The 20,022-nt window shown below is 43.9% G+C and overlaps 1 protein-coding gene across 1 annotated transcript in view; it reads left to right on the top strand.

Moving 5' to 3' along the window:
- Positions 1–20,022, top strand: part of ITGA10 (integrin subunit alpha 10) — a 63,042-nt gene that overhangs the window by 41,238 nt on the left and 1,782 nt on the right. Inside the window, exons 15-29 of the mRNA XM_081175518.1 lie at positions 75–205; positions 1,059–1,225; positions 2,239–2,381; positions 2,618–2,728; positions 3,227–3,312; positions 3,576–3,717; positions 4,481–4,573; positions 4,921–4,997; positions 6,062–6,151; positions 8,090–8,174; positions 8,912–9,025; positions 9,868–9,969; positions 17,691–17,804; positions 18,414–18,512; positions 18,924–19,037. Coding sequence (XP_081031644.1) covers positions 75–205; positions 1,059–1,225; positions 2,239–2,381; positions 2,618–2,728; positions 3,227–3,312; positions 3,576–3,717; positions 4,481–4,573; positions 4,921–4,997; positions 6,062–6,151; positions 8,090–8,174; positions 8,912–9,025; positions 9,868–9,969; positions 17,691–17,804; positions 18,414–18,512; positions 18,924–19,037 — 1,668 coding nt within the window. The remainder of the gene's footprint in view (positions 1–74; positions 206–1,058; positions 1,226–2,238; positions 2,382–2,617; positions 2,729–3,226; positions 3,313–3,575; positions 3,718–4,480; positions 4,574–4,920; positions 4,998–6,061; positions 6,152–8,089; positions 8,175–8,911; positions 9,026–9,867; positions 9,970–17,690; positions 17,805–18,413; positions 18,513–18,923; positions 19,038–20,022) is intronic.

Genomic DNA, 20,022 nt, shown 5'->3' with positions numbered 1-20,022 from the left:
AGCAGCCTTACTGATTAAAACCAAACACCCCACATTCTGTGTGTCTTCAGCCTTTGATTTGCTCTTTCCGACAGCGCATTGAGTCGGCTGGCCTCCGCCGAGGCCTCCGCTACTTTGGCCGCAGCTTGGACGGGCAAATCGATTTGGATGGGGATGGCCTGGTGGACCTTGCCGTTGGAGCACAGGGTGCCGCGGTGGTCTTGAGGTGAGGAAAGCTGAAAGGTGGGAGGGAATGAAAGCTGCACCCAGGCAAAGGGAACATCAAGGTTGTTGAAGTGCGCTTCATGGCCGATGGGAATCTGAGCACTGGTCTCTCCCCAGGGACTAGTCTGATACTCTAACCGCTACACCAAGCTGCCGCTCAAAGCAGTATCATACCACTTTAAACAATCACGGTTTCCCCAAAGGAAACTGTAGTATTTTAAGAGCTGTTGAAAAATCCATATTCCCCTTCCAGAGTGACAGTTCCCCGAGTGGTTTAGCAATCAATCCCTTTTCACTTTCACAGGGAACTCTGGGAATTGTAGCTCTGTGAGGGGAATAAGGGGTCTCCTAATAACTCTCAGGGATGCGGGTGGCGCTGTGGGTTAAACCACAGAGCCTAGGACTTGCTGATCAGAAGGTTGCGGTTCGAATCCCCGCGACGGGGTGAGCTCCCGTTGCTCAGTCCCTGCTCCTGCCAACCTAGCAGTTCGAAAGCACATCAAAGTGCAAGTAGATAAATAGGTACCGCTCTGGCGGGAAGGTAAACGGCGTTTCCGTGCGCTGCTCTGGTTGGCCAGAAGCGGCTTAGTCATGCTGGCCACATGACCCGGAAGCTGTACGCCGGCTCCCTCGGCCAATAAAGCGAGATGAGCGACGCAACCCCAGAGTCGGCCACGACTGGACCTAATGGTCAGGGGACCCTTTACCCTAATAACTCTCAGGATTCTTTGCAGGGAGCCATGACTGTTTAAAGTGATACGATATTGCTTCAGACGTATAGCGCAGAACTTAGGCCCACCTTTGGGATTTTTTTTATTTAACAATATCATTTTCCTTCCTGCTGAGGGGGGCAGGTCAAGGAGGATTGTGCAAGTCAACACTTCAGTCACTGCTAACCCTCCGTCCATCAATGTGATTCAGAAGAACTGCCAGAGGAACAGAAAGGAGTCTCTTTGTGTGACAGCAAACATCTGCTTCAGGGTGTCTTCCCGGTCTCTGGGCCCGAGGGACAGCCACTTCAGTGAGTAGCGCCCTCTCGGCAGGCGTGTTATTGAGGGTGGGCAGGATCTTCTCCACAGTGTCCTCTGGACTGTTTTGGGGCAGTTAATGCATTTGGAGAAAACTTGAATTGGAGTGTTATCTGGGTTGCAAGGCAGGGTCTTAATTTGGGGATGGAATAACTAGATACAGTGGTACCTCGGGTTACAGACGCTTCAGGTTACAGACTCCGCTAACCCAAAAATATTACCTCGGGTTAAGAACTTTGTTTCAGGATGAGAACAGAAATAATGCTGCAGCGGCGCGGCGGCAGCGGGAGGCCCCATTAGCTAAAGTGGTGCTTCAGGTTAAGAACAGTTTCAGGTTAAGAACTGACCTCCGGAACGAATTAAGTTCTTAACCCGAGGTACCACTGTATAAAGTAACTTTTAACTAGAGATTATTTGGGGGCAATGGAAGGGAAATTGATTTGCAAACAGGATCAGTTGGAAAATTAACTGGGGGTAAATAAATTAATGGGAAGCTGATTGGGGGCAATCTGGGGCAGGGGGCAAATTTGTTGAAGAATTTATCCGGGGGGATATGGATGAGAAATCAGGCAGCTTGCTTTCTGTGATACTTTAAATCTAAACTCGTGTTCGTGCCTGTAGGCCTGTGCCCCTAATCCAGGCATAGGCAAACTCAGCCCTCCCGATGTTTTGGGACTACAACTCCCATCATCCCTAGCTAACAGGACCAGTGGCCAGGGATGATGGGAATTGTAGTCCCAAAAACATCTGGAGGGCCGAGTTTGCCTATGCCTGCCCTAATCTTAAAACTACCTCGCAACACCAGCTCTTGAGGAGCCTTGCGATTGGCTGTTGGCTGATCACATGACTGAAACCAGGCATCACCAGCCTAGGACCCTCCATAAGTTTCTGACTGCAACTCCCACCAGCCCCAGCCCCCATGGCCAATGCCCGAGGAGGATGGGAAATGTAGTCCAAGGTTAGCAAAGGCTGGCTTTGCTTGACTCCACTCACTGCTTGGCCCTAGGTATAAAGTACAACGTCTCCCTGGATGACAGAAAATTTGGGGCAAGGGCCGTCTTCGATGGCAACTCCCAAAAGCTGCTGCAGAAGAGGACCCGGGCCACCGTGGGTAGGACAACCTGCTCAGCGGTCCGTTTCCACGTGATTGTGAGTACATTGCAAGTGTGGGTGGGGCAGTTCTGACTCCGACTGATGCAGATAGAGACCCCATGGGTCATCTAGTCCAACCCCCTGCAATGCAGGAATCACCGCTAAAATATTCCAACCTCTGCTTAAAAACCACCAAGGTGCACAGTGTTCCCCTGTTTTAATCTCAGCAATGCTGTGAATCTTTATCAGGCCTGCTATCTAAAGACAACCCTGGATTTGTTTGTCCTTTGCAGGACACCTCCGATTACCTGAGGCCGGTTGCAGTCCTGGTGAAGTTCGCACTGAATGATGCTGAGCCAGGCCCTGTGCTGGACGATAAATCACCCACCAGTGTTAAGAAATTGGTGAGTAGCACATGCACAGATGCCCCTTTACCTGCTGCCCATGCCGTTCTGCACGTCAAACCAGACCAACTTTGCTGCATGTCCTGCAAGACGTTCTTCCTGCTTTGCTAACCTGGGGGTCAAGATTTCATTTTGGAGATACTTAATTCTTGCTATTACTGCTATTATTATTTTTGTATTGTTACAGTTAGACCTTATTATGACCTACATAGTATTTGTATTATTTTATTCTATAAGTTACTGAAATGAATTTTTAAAAGGACTGGTTTATCTAATGCATATATGGCTGCTTTTAGAAACAGAGGAGCATTCCCCCTTTATGTACCTTGCTTGAGAACTATATAGTTGTGTAACCTATTCATATAATAAGTTTATCTGTTTTTGAATCATGATTAATTCATAATACAATATAAAATAAAAATAAATTAATCAGTTAATAATATTGTGGAGAGGGGTTTGCATCACACAGAATCATCCTGCCTCTTGCTTTATCTTTAGATCCCCTTCTTTAAGGATTGTGGTGAAGACGACGAGTGTATAACAGATCTGGTGTTGCGAGCTCAGATGGACATCACAGGATCCAGGTAGGAATTAGAGTGAAAGGTCCCTCTCTCGCTACATCAGGCCAAGCAAGTAGTTCATCACCTTAGTTTATCAGCCACTTGCTGGTCCTCCTGGCCCAGGACCCTGTCAATCCAGTTCCCCCATAACAGGTGGCAGGAGATCTGTTGCTGATGATAATCAGCTTGAGAGAATCATTTGATTGGGAGGCTGGGCAGAAATCAAGACTCCTGCCCTCCTCACCTTTTGCAAGGCAGGCGTTTGCCATCTCCTCTTCTCGTTCCAGGCAGAAGCCGCACGTGATCCGCAAAGGGAAGCGGAAAGTCTTGGTGGACGTCCTGCTGGAGAACAAGCAGGAGAACGCCTACAATGCCAGCCTGTGGCTCTGGTTTTCCAGAAACCTCCACTTTTCCAGCCTCGTGCTCAAGGTAAAGCAAAGGCCCTGTTCCCGACTGGCGTCCCACTGTGGTCAAAAGTGGTGGGCTGGAAGCAGAACGAAATGATCGCTAGGATACTGAGGGTCACCCTCTGGCCAGGGACAATGCTGGCTCTAGGAGGACCGAGAGTTGCCATAGCATTCTGGAAAGAGAGGCTGTCACATCTCTGAGGCTTAAATGTCATGGTGCCAACCTGAAAACTCTTGTGTGAATCATGAAGATGTGCATATTTTCATATCATTTATTCTGCTTTTTCATTTCTGCTTATTGGGGGGCCAGGGGAGGGACTTGAGCTCCAGAAATTGGGGGGCCGGGGGAGGGACTTGAGCTCCAGAAACTCCCCTCACTTCTGAGATTGCACCAAGGATTCAAGCTTTGTCTTTGCAGCCAACAGTGTTTTGTCACGATCACATGGTCTATGTGTGTTTTCTTTTTTAAAAAACAAAAGCAGAGAATATGTGACTGTTTACCAAATCCTGCAGGTTTTCTGTAGCCCGGAAGGTATACAACGCAGCCTCTGCAGCCCAAGGCTCTTTAAACACCTGTGTGATAAGCAGAAGTTGAATGGGCACAGTTTTCTCTAGCACAGAGGTGTAGCAACATTACGCGTTGGATCTCTGCCTACTGTGCAGCTTTTTGAAAGCTCTTGCCAGGAAAGCAAAAGGTGGAAACTCAAGTTGAGGAGGCTGGATCCCATTCCATGTGCTTGATGGTTCTCTCCTTTTGCAGCTTTGCTCTCTCCTTCCTTCCACAGGGGGAGAACTCAGTGAAGGTGGAATGCACTTCCCCGTCTTCCCAAACCCGAGCTTGCCGTGTGGGCTACCCTGTCTTCAGGTCCTTAGCAAAGGTGAGAGAGAAAGAGCAGCTCTTCAGGATCTCCTTAGAGCGGGGCTCCTTGGAACATTTCCTAGGTGAACAGTATTCAATTTTTTCACGTAGGAAAAATAAAATAAAAGACAGCTAAAGGAAGATGTGGGCTGTGTACTCGCTATACACTTCAAGCACATGACTGCCCCCAAAGCATCTTAGGAACTGTAGTTTACCTCCCATGGAGCTACAATTCCCAGCACTCTTAACAAACTACAATTCCTAGAGTTCATTGAGGGAAGCCAATGTACACAGCTGTGGTACAGAGTTTATGAATGGTGTAGAAAAAGCAGATACGGAAATGTTCCCCCCCCCTCTCTTTCACAGGTAGCCTTTGTCCTGGAGTTTGAATTCAGCTGCTCTACCCTTCTGAACAAAGCACAGGTGAAGCTCACAGCCAGCAGGTGAGAACCAGGGAATAGTCAGAAAGAAGGCCATCTATCTATCTATCTATCATCTATCTATCTATCTATCTATCTATCTATCTATCTATCTATCTATCTATCATCATCTATCTATCTAACCACCTCTTCAGCTTTGTATTTATTTTTGATTCAGATTTGTCATGGCTAATGACTAGTACAATATAGTTGTACCTTGGTTGTCAAACTTAATCCGTTCTGGGACTCCGTACGACTCCTGGCACCTTTCGACAACCAAGGCGTGGCTTCTGATTGGCTGCAGGAGCTTCCTGCACTCAGTCGGAAGCCATGTCAGATGTTCAGCTTCCGGGAAAAAACGTTTGCAAACCGAAACACTCACTTCTGGGTTTGTGGCATTCGGGAGCCAAAACACCTGAGTACAAAGGCGTTCGAGAACCAAGGTACGACTGTAAAGTTATTTGGCTTTGCATTTGACCAACTAGAAGTTGTGTAGAGGAGGGTGGCCCTCAAAATCAAGGGCCTAAAAACAGCCTAATGAGGAATGATTGAGGTAGCTGGGGATGCTTAGCTTGCAGAAGAGAAGACTAAGAGCTGATAGGACAGCCATGCTCAAATATGTGGAAATTGTTTCCCATTTGGTTGTGTATTTTTTTGATGTGGTTTATTTATTGTTTATGACTTTTGTAATTTGTATGTAAATCTTGTTATGCTGTAAGCCGCCTTGAGCATTGTTTTTTTAACTGGAAAGGCGGCATACAAATAAAAAATGATGATGATGATATCTGAAAGTCTGTCACATGGGAGATGGGGCAAGCTTGTTTTCTGCTGCTGCAGAGGACTAATGAGTTCAAATTACAAGGAAGAGATTCTGACTAAATAGTAAGAATACCTTTCTGACAGGACAGCTGCTCGACAGTGGAAAGGACTACCTCAGGAGGTGGTGGATTCTCCTCCACTGGATGTTTTTAAACAGAATTTGGATTGCCTTCTTTATCTGAGATTCCTGCAGCACGGGGGTTGGACTTGATGACGCTTTGGGTCCCTACCAGCCCAACAATTCTATGATTTTATTATCTTCCCTGCAGTGACAGCCATGAATTGAATGAGACCCTGACCGACAACATGGCACAGCCCCTTGCCTATATCCGTTATGAGCCCGACCTTTTGCTGACCAGGTGAGGACCTCTGTGTAGAGTGAGCTGCATGCAGGTTGTATAAGAGGATGGAGCTCCCTCCTTGCAAGGTGTCCCTGGCAGGATGATTTAGCTCCCCCAGGGTGGAGACTAAACCAAATGTGAACACCATCATCACTTGGCTAATTCAGTCCAATGGCTACCTTTTATCTCTGTTGATATTAGAGGCTCTGGTTCCTCACGCAGGGATGCTTTCAGTTCTGACGCAACTCCCCAATAGGACTACCCTGGCCTGTCTTAATACTTAGATTACCCTTCTAACTGTTGGCTGGCAAGGAACCAGTAAAGGAGAATTCCCTGGATAGCAAGATCCAAGTTTGGGGCAAGTACTCTTTTGTGAGAGAACCCCTGCAGAGATGTAAAATCACAAGATATGCAGCAAAGTAAAGTGTGGAAATATATAGACTGTTTATTTAAAGGTCTAATATGCCCTCATAAGTTTCAAAACCTCTTCCCTTAGCATAGGAAAAGACCACAAGTTAACAATGGTTTACTTACAAACTCTTCAAAGGTCAGATTCATGTTTTTTCCCGTACAGCGTTGAGAAAACACAGGCAGCAAAACTTCAGTAGGTTAGTTTCAGTGGTGAAAGTTCCTAACTTATTTGTATGGGAACACAAGGGTGGCTTGCAGAAAGCCATGGGGTCTGAGCTGGGAGCCACCAGCTCCTCTTTACACATAGGAGTTCACATGGTAGACTGAGGGAAATAGTAGACTTGACTTCCTTCCTCTCAAGGTGAAGGGGAGTGACTGGCAGGACAGCTTACCCTATGGCATAAACCCCTTCATGCATTAATTAGACTTAAGCATTTTGGTTATATGAGACTGGTTATCTGACACTAATTTATCCTACATTACTTACCTTAGATGGGTGGGCTGAACTTTTGAGTTTCATTAGCTCTAAACATCCCACAGCACTTATTGTCATTACGGGTGGTCTGAATAGGAGGATTAGTGATGACATCTCTAGGCCTCCCATTTTCATAATATATAGATTGGGAAGATCTCTTCCTTTTGGAGTATCCCTCCAGGGATAGCTGCCTGAACCATCAAGGGATAGTGGAATAGGTATGGAGTTTGGAAAGAAATGAAGTTACAATTGATCAACATGGCCTACCTTCCAGGGGCGGGGCGAGGGAAACAGGTGCTATTAAAGGATGTCAATTTATAAATACTGTAATTTATTTATACCATTTATACCCCCTTTTTTCCCCCATGGAGCTCAAGGTGGCTCACATGGTTCTCCCCCCCCCTCATTTAATCCCCACAACAACCCTGTGAGGTAGATTAGACTGAGAGTAACTGGCTCAACATCACCCAGTGAGGTTCATGGCTGAGTGGGGTTTCGAACCCTGGTCTCCCACTCCCTGGTCTGACACTCTTAAGTGCTATATCACCATAGGAGATGGGACCAGGTGGACGGTACAGTCATATCTCGGGTTGAAGTAGCTTCAGGTTGAGCGTTTTCGGGTTGCGCTCCGTGGCGACCCGGAAGTAACAGAGCGTGTTACTTCCGGGTTCCGCTGCTCGCGCAAACGCTCAAAATGACGTCACGCACATGCGTGGAAGCGGTGAATCACGGCACGTGCAGACGCGTGGATGCAGGTTGCGTTAGCTTCAGGATGTGAACGGGGCTCCGGAACGGATCCTGTTCGCATCCAGAGGTACCACTGTATATAGATTTTCTTCTTCAGGCAACAAAAGGCCTTGGGTCATCTCTGTAGAGTGTGCAGTAAGCAAACAATCTGGGTTATTTGCACTCTGAGCCTGGCCTTGGGTAGGGAGGGCGGGGTATATATAAAAATTGTTGTTGTTGTTGTTGTTGTTGTTGTTAAGGGTTGCCGTGGAGAAATTGGAAACTGCGGCCTACACAATCTAGAACTGACCCAGCTTATTTTCTATGGTGGTTCTCTCCCTCAGCGAGTCTACCCTGAACCGCTACGAGGTGCATCCTGTTGGGACATTTCCAAGCGGTATGAGCCCCGAGTTTAGGACTACCGTCAAGGTAAATAAGGAGTTGGGACAGGGTTTGTATGTCAGCAGTAACACAGGGAAGGGTGGCCAATTTTTTGCTCCTCTGCAGAATATCGTGCTTTATCATTAGCGGCATTAGTAAGGCAGCGGCGAACCTGTGCCTGGGCTGGACCACCTCAGATCGCAGGTAGTGGCTCCTCTAAGTAAAATATACAAGCATATCTCTGTGTAGAAGTGTAGCTTATCAGGGGTCCAAGTCTCAAAGTTTAATCCAGACTGCAGGACTCACATGACTAAATGCTTCTCCAGCAGACCCAGGCAAATTGGGGTACCAATCCTTTAAGATCAGGGCTGGCCCCCCAGAAGCTTTTGAGCTCCTATTCCCATCAGCCCCCTGGCCAGCATGGCCAATGGTCAGGGATGATCAGAGCCTGATAACAGTTAGAAGGCCACAGGCTCCCCTCTCTTTCTTTTGGGCACCTGGTTCCACAGACACCCCTGTTGACTTATTACTGTGACCATCTTTCTTCTCACCACTGCAATGCCTAATAGAAAAAGAAGAAAAGCAACTGGCAAAGGCACTGTTCACTCCTGTGGGTTCAGAGAGCGAGTTTATAGCTCCTGCCCAATCAGATTTTCAAAGTTCAGCTTAGAGAAATCCACAGTTTCAGATTCCAGTTTCCAAAAATGGTGACCCTACATAATTTTTTAAAAAAGTTTTGTGCAGTTTTTTGCTTCATCTATTGGACACTCTTCTCATCCTTGTAGGTGCAAAACCTCGGCTGCTATGCAGTGGAGAACCTCTCCCTTGTCATGGACCTGCCTGCCACAGCCTATCAGAACAGTGAATTCCTCTCCGTCACACGCATCATTGCAGATAACGTGAGTCACTAGGCCTTCACCCGCATAAGTGCTTTGGGGCCTCTGTTCTTGCTGTCATTTGGGGTCTTAGGGGGAAATTCCAAATGACACTTTCCTGTTCATGGGGCAGCAAGTTCTCTTGCACAGCCCTGGCAATGCACCACGTATGACATCGGGACAGATTTGGCCCAGAAGGCTGCTGTTGCTGATCTGCTCAGTTTCAAAATCTGCAATCTGGTTTAGAGTGAACACCTACTAACTTGCGGGCAAAGGATGTTCTTGTGCTTGCCATTGGGGCATTTGGTTGGCCACTGTGAGAGCAGGATGCTGGACTAGATAGGCCCCCTTTGGCCTGATCCAGCAACCAGACTCTCCCTATGCTCATGGCTCACAAGGTCCTCTTATACAAGTCCTTAGATCTAAATGTTCTAAAAGCCCAGCTTTAGTAAAGTTTAAGTTGCAAACAGCTCTGTCCACTTCCTCTAGCACTTTGGGTTCAGCAGGTTCTTCTTAATTTTAGCTGGTGGCTGAGCAGGGCTTTTTTTCAGTCAGAATTTGCCAGAACTCAGTTCCAGCATCTCTTAGGTGTGTGCCATTGCCATTATAAGAGAACAAAGACAGTGTTCATGATGAGTTCCGGCACCTCTTTTTCTAGAAAAATAGCACTGCTGCTGGATATTGTTTAGGACATCTTAATGCCACAAGAGATGAGAGAGAGAGCGCAAAATGGGAGGGGCCAAACATGAATAAGGGGAGGGAAGGAAATCCATTCCTGTTCAGAGACCTGGGTGTCTGCTGCAGGTCCTCAAGGAAAAGCTTAGAAGGACCCCTCACACATATTGATGTCCCTTTCCATTTTCCAGGTGACCTGCACCATGCAAAATTTGACAGAGGCCTCTCAAAATGCAGCTGGTGGTGTGATGATCCCTGTTCATCCGGAAGAACTTGTGCACGTAGAGAAACTGGTGAGTGCCATGTTAGCAGACCTTGCAGCTCAGGTGAATTTGATTGAAGTTTCTGGAGTTTAAAGGCTTTATTCATGCAGGAACTATGTACAATATGAGTGGAGAGGACAGAGAAAATAATAGATGTCTGGAGAGACTAGCAAACAAAATGGCTCAGCTTTTATGGGTAAATTTAACATAGACATAAAAACTACAAACAAGTGCTGGCCAGATTGCAACACAAAGTGTGCCCTCATGTGGTTTAAAGTAACTCAAGAGAAGGAGATGTATTTGCCTTTTTCCAACTTTCCCTCCTCTGGCTTCCTCACTGTGACTCAGGCAGCTTCAAGACTGGCTGTCTCTATCACAACCCAACTGTTGCTTTTCCATTGCAAGCATTTCAGTGCAAACTAAAAGGTCAGTTAAAATTGTTTTAACACAATTTAAAATGGTACCATCCAGAAAGGTAAATAGGGAGAGTCCCAAGTGGATATATTTTTCCCCATTTTATGTTGCACCCATGATTGCAGAGTGTGTACACTAATTTTTTTTTTTGTTTTTTTGTTTTGTTTTTTTTTTTGCATTTTAAAATTTTTTATTAATCTTTCCATATATATACATTAAATCCGTGTTTCATACATCTCATTCTTTTGGACTTCCTTCAACGTCCTTGACATTCATTCGTATTTATCTCTTTATAACGCATTCCAATCTTTCGTACTGCCATTAGTACCATTTTTCAGACATTGTTTTCCATAAGCAATACTTCTTAGTGTTTTACAGTGCCTCTTTAAATCCTACTAGCGTTGTGTTTACTAAACATTTGTTCTCCAGATAATCCGCAAATTTTCCCCAGTCATCTATAAATTTTTGATCCTTCATATATCTAATTTTCCCTGTTAATTTATCTAACTCCGCATATTCCGTCAATTTTAATCTCCACTCTGTTAACGTTGGGCTTTCTTCCTGCTTCCACTTCTGCGCCACCACGATTCTAGCTGCTGTTACCGCATATTGGAAGATTTTATAATCCTTTCTTTTAATATCTTTTCCGACCATACCTAATAGAAAAGCTTCGGGTTTCTTTACAAATGTGTAGCTTAATATCTTTTTGATTTCATTATAGACTTCGCCCCAGAAGCTTTTAACCTTCCCACATTCCCACCATTGGTGATAGAACGTCCCTTCTTTTTGTCTACATTTCCAACATTTGTTATCTGTTTTATACATCTTGGCTAGTTTAACGGGTGTCATATACCACCTATATAACATTTTTAACATATTCTCCCTTAACAGTACACATGCTGTAAATTTTATATTCACTCTCCACAATTTTTCCCAATTCTCCAATTGAATATCATAGCCGAGGTCCTTTGCCCACTGAGTCATCACTTTTTTGACTTTCTCATCTTTCATGTTCCATTCTAACAGTATTTTATACATACTTGACAGATTTTTCCGATCACTGTTTATTATCTCTCTCTGAAATTTCGATGTCTTTTCATCGTAGCCCCTCTCTTTCACTTCTTTTTTAAATATCTCATTTATCTGATAGTAACTCAGCCAATCGTATGTATATCTTTTTACCTGGTCGTATGGTTTAATTTTCCACTTCCCTCCTTCCTTCAATACCATTTCTTCGTACCTACCCCATTTTTTCCCCATATTGACTTTCTTTACACTTATTAACTCCACTGGTGATAACCAGTGTGGGGTTTTTGGTTCTAATATATTCTTATATCTATTCCAAACTTCTATCAAAGGTCCCTTAAAGATATGGCTGCAAAATCCCTTATGTACTTTTATCTTATCTCTCCACAAATAGGCATGCCATCCAAATTTGTTCTTATACCCTTCTAAATCCAATAACTCTGTATCCTCCAACTTTATCCACTCTTTAATCCAGCAAAGGCATGCCGCTTCGTAGTACAGTCTCATGTCTGGCAGGGCGAAGCCCCCTCTTTCAGTGGTATCTGTTAATATCTTAAACTTAATTCTGGGCTTCTTTCCTTCCCAGACAAATCTAGAAATCACCCTTTGCCATTCTTTAAAGTTTTTTGTGCCCTTTATTATCGGGATTGTTTGGAATAGAAAAAGCATTTTGGGGAGTACCATCATTTTGACCATGGACACTCTACCCCAGAGTGATAATTTCATCCTTGCCCAAATCTCCAGATTTTTCTTAATTTCATTCCACACTGGGATATAATTATTTTGGTATAGGTCAATATTTTTATTGGTAAGCCAGAGTCCTAAATATTTAACTTTTTTAACTACTTCAATTCCTGTTTGTTCCTGTAGTGATTCTATCTTGTCTTGGTCTAAGTTTTTAACGATCATCTTTGTCTTATTCTTATTTAGTTTGAATCCAGCTAACTTCCCGAATTCCTCCATCTCCTCCAGAATTCCCTTTAAGCTGTTTATAGGATCTTCTACCGTTAATACCACGTCATCAGCATATGCTTTAACTTTGTATTCGTTTGAGCCTAGTGATATTCCCTTAATTTGTTTGTTTTGCCTTATTGCGTTTAGCAGAACCTCCAACACCACTATAAAGAGCAGCGGAGAGAGCGGGCAGCCCTGTCTTGTCCCTTTAGATATTTTTATATCTTCTGTTATGGCATTATTTATTATCAGCTTCGCTTTCTGTTCGGTGTATATTGCTTTTATCCTATTCCAAAATTCTTGACCCACTTCCATAATTTCTAAATTTCTCAGCATGAAGTCCCAGGTGACGTTATCGAAGGCTTTCTCCGCGTCAATAAAAATCAGACTAGCTGGCTTATCAATTCTGTCCGATAAATATTCTATTATATTAATTATGCCTCTTGTATTGTTTTTTATTTGCCTTCCCGGTAGAAAACCCGCTTGGTCCTCATGCATTATCTTCACTAATATTTTTTTAAACCTTTTTGCCAAAATTCCCGCAAAAATCTTATAATCTGTATTTAATAATGAAATGGGTCTATAATTTTTTACTTGGGTTGGGTCAGTATCTTGTTTTGGAATTATTGTGATAAATGCCTCCTTCCAGGTGCTTGGGATCTCTTTTTCCTTTAGGGTCTTATTCATCACCTCAACTAACGGAACCGTCAATATATCTTTCATTTCTTTATAGTAGCTCGCAGTAAACCCATCTGGGCCCGGAGCTTTACCTCTTTTGAGTTCCTTTATCACTTCCTCTACTTCCTCTCTGGAAATGGGGGCATTTAACATTTCTCTTTGCTCTATCGAAATCTTCCTTACCATTTTCTCTTTTAAATATCTCACTATTTTCCTATTGTTGTTTCTATCCTTATTCCTGTATAGTTGCTCGTAAAACTCCGCAAATCCTCTTCTAATCCCTTTTGGTTCAGTTATCTCTTCTCCGTTTATTTGTATTTTGTTTATTGTGTTTTGTTCCTTTCTCTTTTTGACTTGCCACGCAAGCCATTTTCCTGGCTTATTAGCAAATTCAAAATTTCTCTGTCTTAATCTTTTGATGTTCCACTCAACCTCCTTATTTATCAACATTGCAAATTGGGTTTGGAGGGATTTTATTTCCTGCAATATCCTTTCATTATTTGGTTTTTTAATTAGTTTTTGTTCACAATCCATAATCTGTCTCAAAATCTCCTTAGTTCTTTTTTCTTTATTTTTCCTTTTCCATGCATTTTGTTGGATGAGCAGGCCCCTCATGACTGCCTTACTCGCGTCCCATACCACGTTTATTTTAACCCCTTTGTCTTGGTTATCTATGAAGTACTCCAATAATTTTGTCCGAATCTTTTCCACAAATTTTTGATCATCCCATAAGTTATCATTTAATCTCCATCTGAAAGTTCGTCCTTCAACCCCCTTCATCTCCATTATTATGGGGTTGTGGTCGGAGATAATTTTGGCCTGTATTTCAATTTTTGTAGTTCTTACTGTTAGTTCATTTGATATCCAAATTTGGTCTAATCTTGACAGTGATTCATTCGGTCCTGAATGAAATGTAAATTGTTTCTCCATGGGGTGTCTCAATCTCCATATATCTACCAAGTTATAGTTCTTCACCATTTCAAAAAATATCTTAGGTAGTTTCCCTCCTTCTGTCTTAGTTTTCCTTAATCTATCTATTTCTGTTGAGACCACCCCGTTCATATCTCCCATTATTATGATTTTTTTGGTCCATGTAGTCAAATAATCTCTCTTCCAATGATCTGAAAAATTCTGTTTTATTGCCATTTGGTGCATAGACTCCCACTATTATCATCATTTCCCCTTGCCATTTAATGCGGACTGCGATCATTCTCCCTTCCTCATCCTTAAATAGCTGGTGTGTTTCAATGTTATTTTTAATATATAATACTACTCCTCTTTTTTTCTTTTTATCGGAGGAGATAAACTCATTTCCTAACCTCTTATTAATAAGGATTTTCTTATGTTTACTGGCCACGTGGGTTTCTTGAAGGCATATGATATCTAAATTTTTCTTTTTTAGAATGCGTTCAATTCCATTGCGTTTTTTCTTATCATTCATTCCATTAACATTCCAATTCCATAGTTTTAAAGACATATTATTTTAGGTGCTACTCTGAGTTAGGTGTTACTCTGTAACCTTTCTGTTTCCTCTCCTTCCTCCTCCTCTTCTTCTTCTTCTAGTTCTCCTCTACTTTGTTCTTCCTCTTCACCTAACTCTAAATCCTCCCTCAATCTAGATCTACCTTCTGCACCCTTCTCCTCTTCCTCTCCCACTTGGAGCTCTTTATATCTTCTTGTGAATTTTCCTATTTCTTCGGGACTAGTCAATCTTCTTTTAACACCTTTATAGAAGAAAGAGACCCCTTCCGGAAATTCCCATCGGAAGTCAATTCTATTCTTTTTAAGTAGTTGAACTAGTGGTTTATACGATTCCCTCCGTTTAAGCAACCTTATGGGGATGTCTTTAAATAAAATAATATAATGCCCATCGATGTATAATCTTTTTTCCCTGTTTCTTTGCAAAACCAAATTTCTCATCTCTCTGTCTTTAAATGTAACTAAACAGTCCCCTGGATATTTCCTGGCTTTATTTGTTTTAATTTTCATTCTATACGCATTTATGATTGTTCTAGCCACATCTTCCTCTTCCACTTCCATCCACTGTGCTATTTCCTTCACTAATCTTTCTTTTATATTCTCGTTTTGTACTTCTGGAATTTGTCTCAATCTTAAGTTAATCTCCCTCTGTTTTAGATCGTTCATTGCGATGGAGTCTTTAATTTCTTCCTGTATTTTGTTTAACTCTACTATCTCATTTCTCAATCTTTCCTCCTCTCGCTTCATCTCTTTCATTTCCTGCTTTGTCTTTTTTAGTCCCTCGTCCACTCTTTTTGAAACCTCTTTAATCTGTCCTTTTAGCTCGCTTACTGTCTCTTCAATCTTTTTGTCCATTTTTCCGATTTTGTTGTCCACCTGTTCCAATTTTGTTTCCAGATTTTTTTCGCTTTGTTTTATTTCTGCGAACATCCTCAGTATTTCTGTCCTAAATTCTGTTTCTTGTTTTGAAGCTCTCCTATCAGTTGGGGTACCTCCCTCTGCCCCTTTCTTCTGCGTATGTGACATTGTCCTTAAACCTTGGGAATTCCTTTTATGCTGAAAAAAGAAAAAAAAATGTAAATGTATTCCTTATAGTTAAACTATTCAGCTTTCAATTAGCCCCCAAGAGGTCTTAGTCCCTCGGGATAGTATAAACCTTCTTAAATTTAACCACTTGAAATAGTCCCTTGAAGTCACAGAGTCTGTTTCCCCAACAGAAAAAAAATAAAATAAAAAGAAAACTATCCCTCCCCTCCAGAGATTTTAAAGAGGTTAGTTAGGTCCACCAACCAGATTCTAATTACACTCTTCCCGCCTCAATTCAGACTCTTCCACCCACTCTTTAACAACCACTTTAACAACCACTTAGCCTGTGAGAGTCTGAATCTCCAGTTAATCTTTTCCAAAGTTTAGGTGCAATGCTTAATTTAGTCCAGCAGGGGGAGTCAGTTCTTAAGCAGAGTTCTTAAGTGTAAAGAGAGTTAGTCAATTAGTCTTTCCTGTTTGTGGATTCACGCTGTTCACACTGTTCTTCCCCCGTTCCTGCCTCTTCCCGTGGCCCAAATGTTAAGTCCAAAAAAGATAGAGAAAGCATAACAAACGTAGCAGATAAAGAAAGCTCCCAAACAGCGATACAATAGCAAACGTGATTCCGAATGTCCAAAGGGTAGTCTTCCCTACCCCCGGAGTTTTCTTATAAACCACTTGGCGTAAAGTCTCACAGGAGTCTTAGTAAAAGTCCTCTTAACAGTAATCTCCTTTTGTCTTTTTTTATGTAGATTGCTCTTTGTAGTTCTGTGTCTCCGTTGCCATGACGACTAAGTTTTTTTTCTAGTACCGCATTTCTCTGCCCTCCCTCGGTTGTTTCCCTTTCCCCTCTACAGTGGGAGAGGTCTAATTTCAAAGTGAGTCAGTGGGGGAGGGACGGACAATGTAGCCACTAGCAGTAACTTACTTTCTCCTTCGGCTCTGCAAACCACACTGCGTCTTTTCCCACTGAAGACAAGCTAACGCTGAACTCGGCTGTTTCTCTTTCTTCTCAGATACTTCCTTACGCTCTCCCCTTTGCAATTTCCAGCACTCTTTCTGCGTATCTGAGTTTCTTTGTATCGAGGACAAGGCGCTTAGCCTGCAGGCTTGAGGCTTCGCTAATTCGCCGCTGTAATGGCTGTAATGGCTGCCCAAATTGCCGTCTCTCGTTCCGTCGCTCTCTTCGCCTTTATACAAAGGCTACCTGACGACCAGACGAGTGACACCTTCGCACTGCTGGGCACCAAGACCTCTGGATACCCTCCAGAGGGTTAGCGGGAGTTTTGTCGCCCTCAAAAACTCCCAATTCGGCCGAAAAGCTAGAGCTCTCTCCGGAGAGACAAACCCTCGCCTGCAACCGGATCCGCGCCCGCCGGAAGTCTCCTAATTTTTGTTTGTTTGTTTAGATTTCCTAAGAACCATTCACCTGCTTGATTGTTTTTTTTAAAAAAATATCTTCATAGCGATTTAGAAAGAAAATAAAGCAATACAATTATTAGTAAAAAGAGTTAACAGCATATATTTAAAAACATTCAAAATATAAAATAAAATCAGCAACAAACTGAAACAGATTAAAACCCCTAAACCTCCCACATGCACACCATGGTCTCAATGAAAACCACCCCATAACCACCCCATTTGGACCTGGTGAAAGGGGGGGCTGCCTACCCCCTCCACTTCATAATGTTATTTGGATTATTGAAGCCCGAGAGTAGAGTTGATCTTCCAGTTGCAGGCTTAAAGGAGGACAGCAAGGATTGGGTGCTACTAATGGGGTGCTAGCCAGGCTTGTGCAGTGGTTACGGTGTTGGACTAGTAACTGGGAGATCAGGGTTCAAATCCCCACTCAGCCATGAGGCTCCCTGGGTAACTTGGAACACAGTCACTGCCTCTCAGCCTATCGTACCTCACAGGGTTGTTGTGGGGATTAGATGAGGAGGGCTGGAGAACACTGACCTCCTTAGAGGAAAAAAGGTGGTGCTTAAATATGCAACATATAATTAAATAAATAATGCACCCACATCTGGAAGCAGCCTAGGTTGAGAAGCGGGGGAGTGGGGAAGGTTGGGGAAAGGTACAGAAAATGCCTAGAATTCTGCCCACGCTTTGACTGGGTCTTGGGTGGAACGAGCAAAGGCAAAGAAAGGGCTGAGGTCTCTTTTTCCTGCCAGAATTGCACCAACGCCAGATGCCAAGTGGTGAAGTGTGAGCTGCCACACATCGAGAGGAACGCGGAAGTTTCCATCCACCTGCTGAGAGCAGTTCACAACGAGTTTTTCAGGAGGGTGAGCGCAGACTTTGTGCCCTCTCTCATGCATGCACCCTTGAGTTCCTGCTTAAGAGGGTCTTATATGCCCTTGGCTGGTAGCATGGGAAAATCTGGACTGAATGTGTTTGTGTGCACAGGTACGTAGGTAAGTAGATAGGTGCAGGCTGTCATGACGATGACTGTGTGGACCCTGCATAAAACCTGCATGTCCAATTTGTTCAGATAGAGCAGTAAACTCCCCTGGAAGCCCCTGGTGAGTTGAGTTTGAAAGACACCAGAATGGAATTCCTTCTTTGCTTTGTTTAAGAATGCAACAGGGTTAGAGAGCAGATTGAGGCTGTGACGGTGGTGGGAGAATGCAACCCCTAAAAAGGCAAACTTGCCTCTATTCAGTAAAGCAGTGTTGTGCTGAGAATCCAGGGGCATCACAGCCTCTCAGTCTTACAGGACTGTTGTGGGGTAAGGGAGAGCCATATGCACCACACTCCCTTGGAGGATAAATGCAAGAATGAAATAAACAAAAATAAATGCACTTGCCAGCTGGGAACCTCCCTTGGGAGGTGTTTCCTCTTCTTCTTCTTCTAAACACCCCTCTTGTCTCTTTCTTTCCATTTCGTGGACGAAGGCTAAATTCAAGACTGTGAAGGTTGTGAGCAGGTTCACACTGACCAGCCAGGAAGAGGAGAACCTCCTTCTGCTTCCAGAGGCTGCCCGTCAACGGGAGGTAGGAGGGGCTGCTGGCCTTTCCAAGGCTGGGGTGGTGGTGGTTTGAGCTGCAGCAGCAAAAAAAAATCCCCTTAAGAATGAATGGAAATTGTTTACTTTGCTATGCAAGCGAATGATTTCCAGGGAATGCATTGTGTATGGTAAGCAGGACCTGTCTGTATGTATTCACAATCGCAATAAGGCATGAAAGCTTGGTGTGTGTGTGTGTTTTTTAAAAAGAGTTGAGTGCGTTGGGCTTAGGCTTAAGAGAAATCAGTGAGAAACCCCTGTTCATGTCAACTGCTCTCTTGCTGTCTTTGTGATGCCCTTTCAGTCTGAACTAACCAGCTCTGAATCCTCATCACGCCTCCCAGCACTACCAGTGGGCCTTTTCTGGGATTCAGCAGATTTCTCCCTTTACTCGTTGCAGACCATCTTGGAGATCATCCAGACCAATCTGGTCCCTCTTTCACTCTGGATCCTGATTGGCAGCATCATTGGGGGGCTCCTGCTGCTGGCTCTGATTATCATCTGTTTGTGGAGGGTAAGAGTCATGCTAACGGCCTCAGGTTGCACCTGCACAGGGAGACAAGCTTAAACAGGTCACAGGACTAGTTTGGCCTTCTAGCTTATGGATTCTTAATTGCTGAGACACAACGCCAAAAGAAAAATCACATGGCACAAAATTCCTGGGACTGTCGACACAGGCAGGGGGGAAGTGCCTTTCCGCAGCCTGGTGCCCTCCAGATGTTTTTTGGACTACAACTCCCAGGAATCGTGGTCTGAAACATTTGGAGGTCACCATAGGGACATCAGAAGAGCCTGTTGGATCTGGCCAAAGGGGGCCCATCTTAGTCCAGCATCTTGTTCTCACAGTGGCCAACCAGGTGCAATACTCTTCCCTGCTGGTTTCCAGCAACTGGTATTCAGAAGCCTTGCTGCCTCCAACTGTGGAGGCAGAGGATAGCCATTGCAGCTAGTAGGTCGTGAAGAGAACCCTACATAAATAGAACCTAGCAGGCCAGGGAGAGATTTCAATTCTAGCTTTCTGTTTATTCTCAGAGGTTCATGAAAACTGAGATTGACACAAGAGTATATGCAGCTACATGCAATTCCCCACCTGTGGTTGAAAGTGGTACAGTCCTAGGGATTCTCTACCACCTGATTTTTCTCTATAGGGACAGATCAGCACAAAGATTCATCTCGGGGAAATTTTGAGGTTTGTTTTCAGGTGGGATTCAGTCCCATACCGGAAAATTCAGGCTGCACAACTATGGCTGATTTGGAGCTCTTCCACAGCAAGCCCTCTTCCCCAGAACTGTTTGGCCCTTTTGCAGTATGGAAAGGGATGGGAATGCACAGGAAAATGTGAGGTGCTGCTTGCTTTGACTCAGAGCCATCTAACCTCCCTGCAGACAAATCAGGATGAATGCTCAATATACAGGTTGTCTGGAAGCACCGAGAGAGCCCTGAACCCAAGACATCAGAAGACTAGGTTCACTGTAGCTGTAAAACATCACATCTTTTTC

This window comes from Podarcis bocagei (assembly GCF_964188305.1).
Source record: "Podarcis bocagei genome assembly, chromosome: 16".
NCBI classification, from domain to species: domain Eukaryota; kingdom Metazoa; phylum Chordata; class Lepidosauria; order Squamata; family Lacertidae; genus Podarcis; species Podarcis bocagei.
The sequence above is the reverse complement of the archived record's forward strand: the minus strand, read 5'-3'. Positions and strand labels throughout refer to the sequence as shown.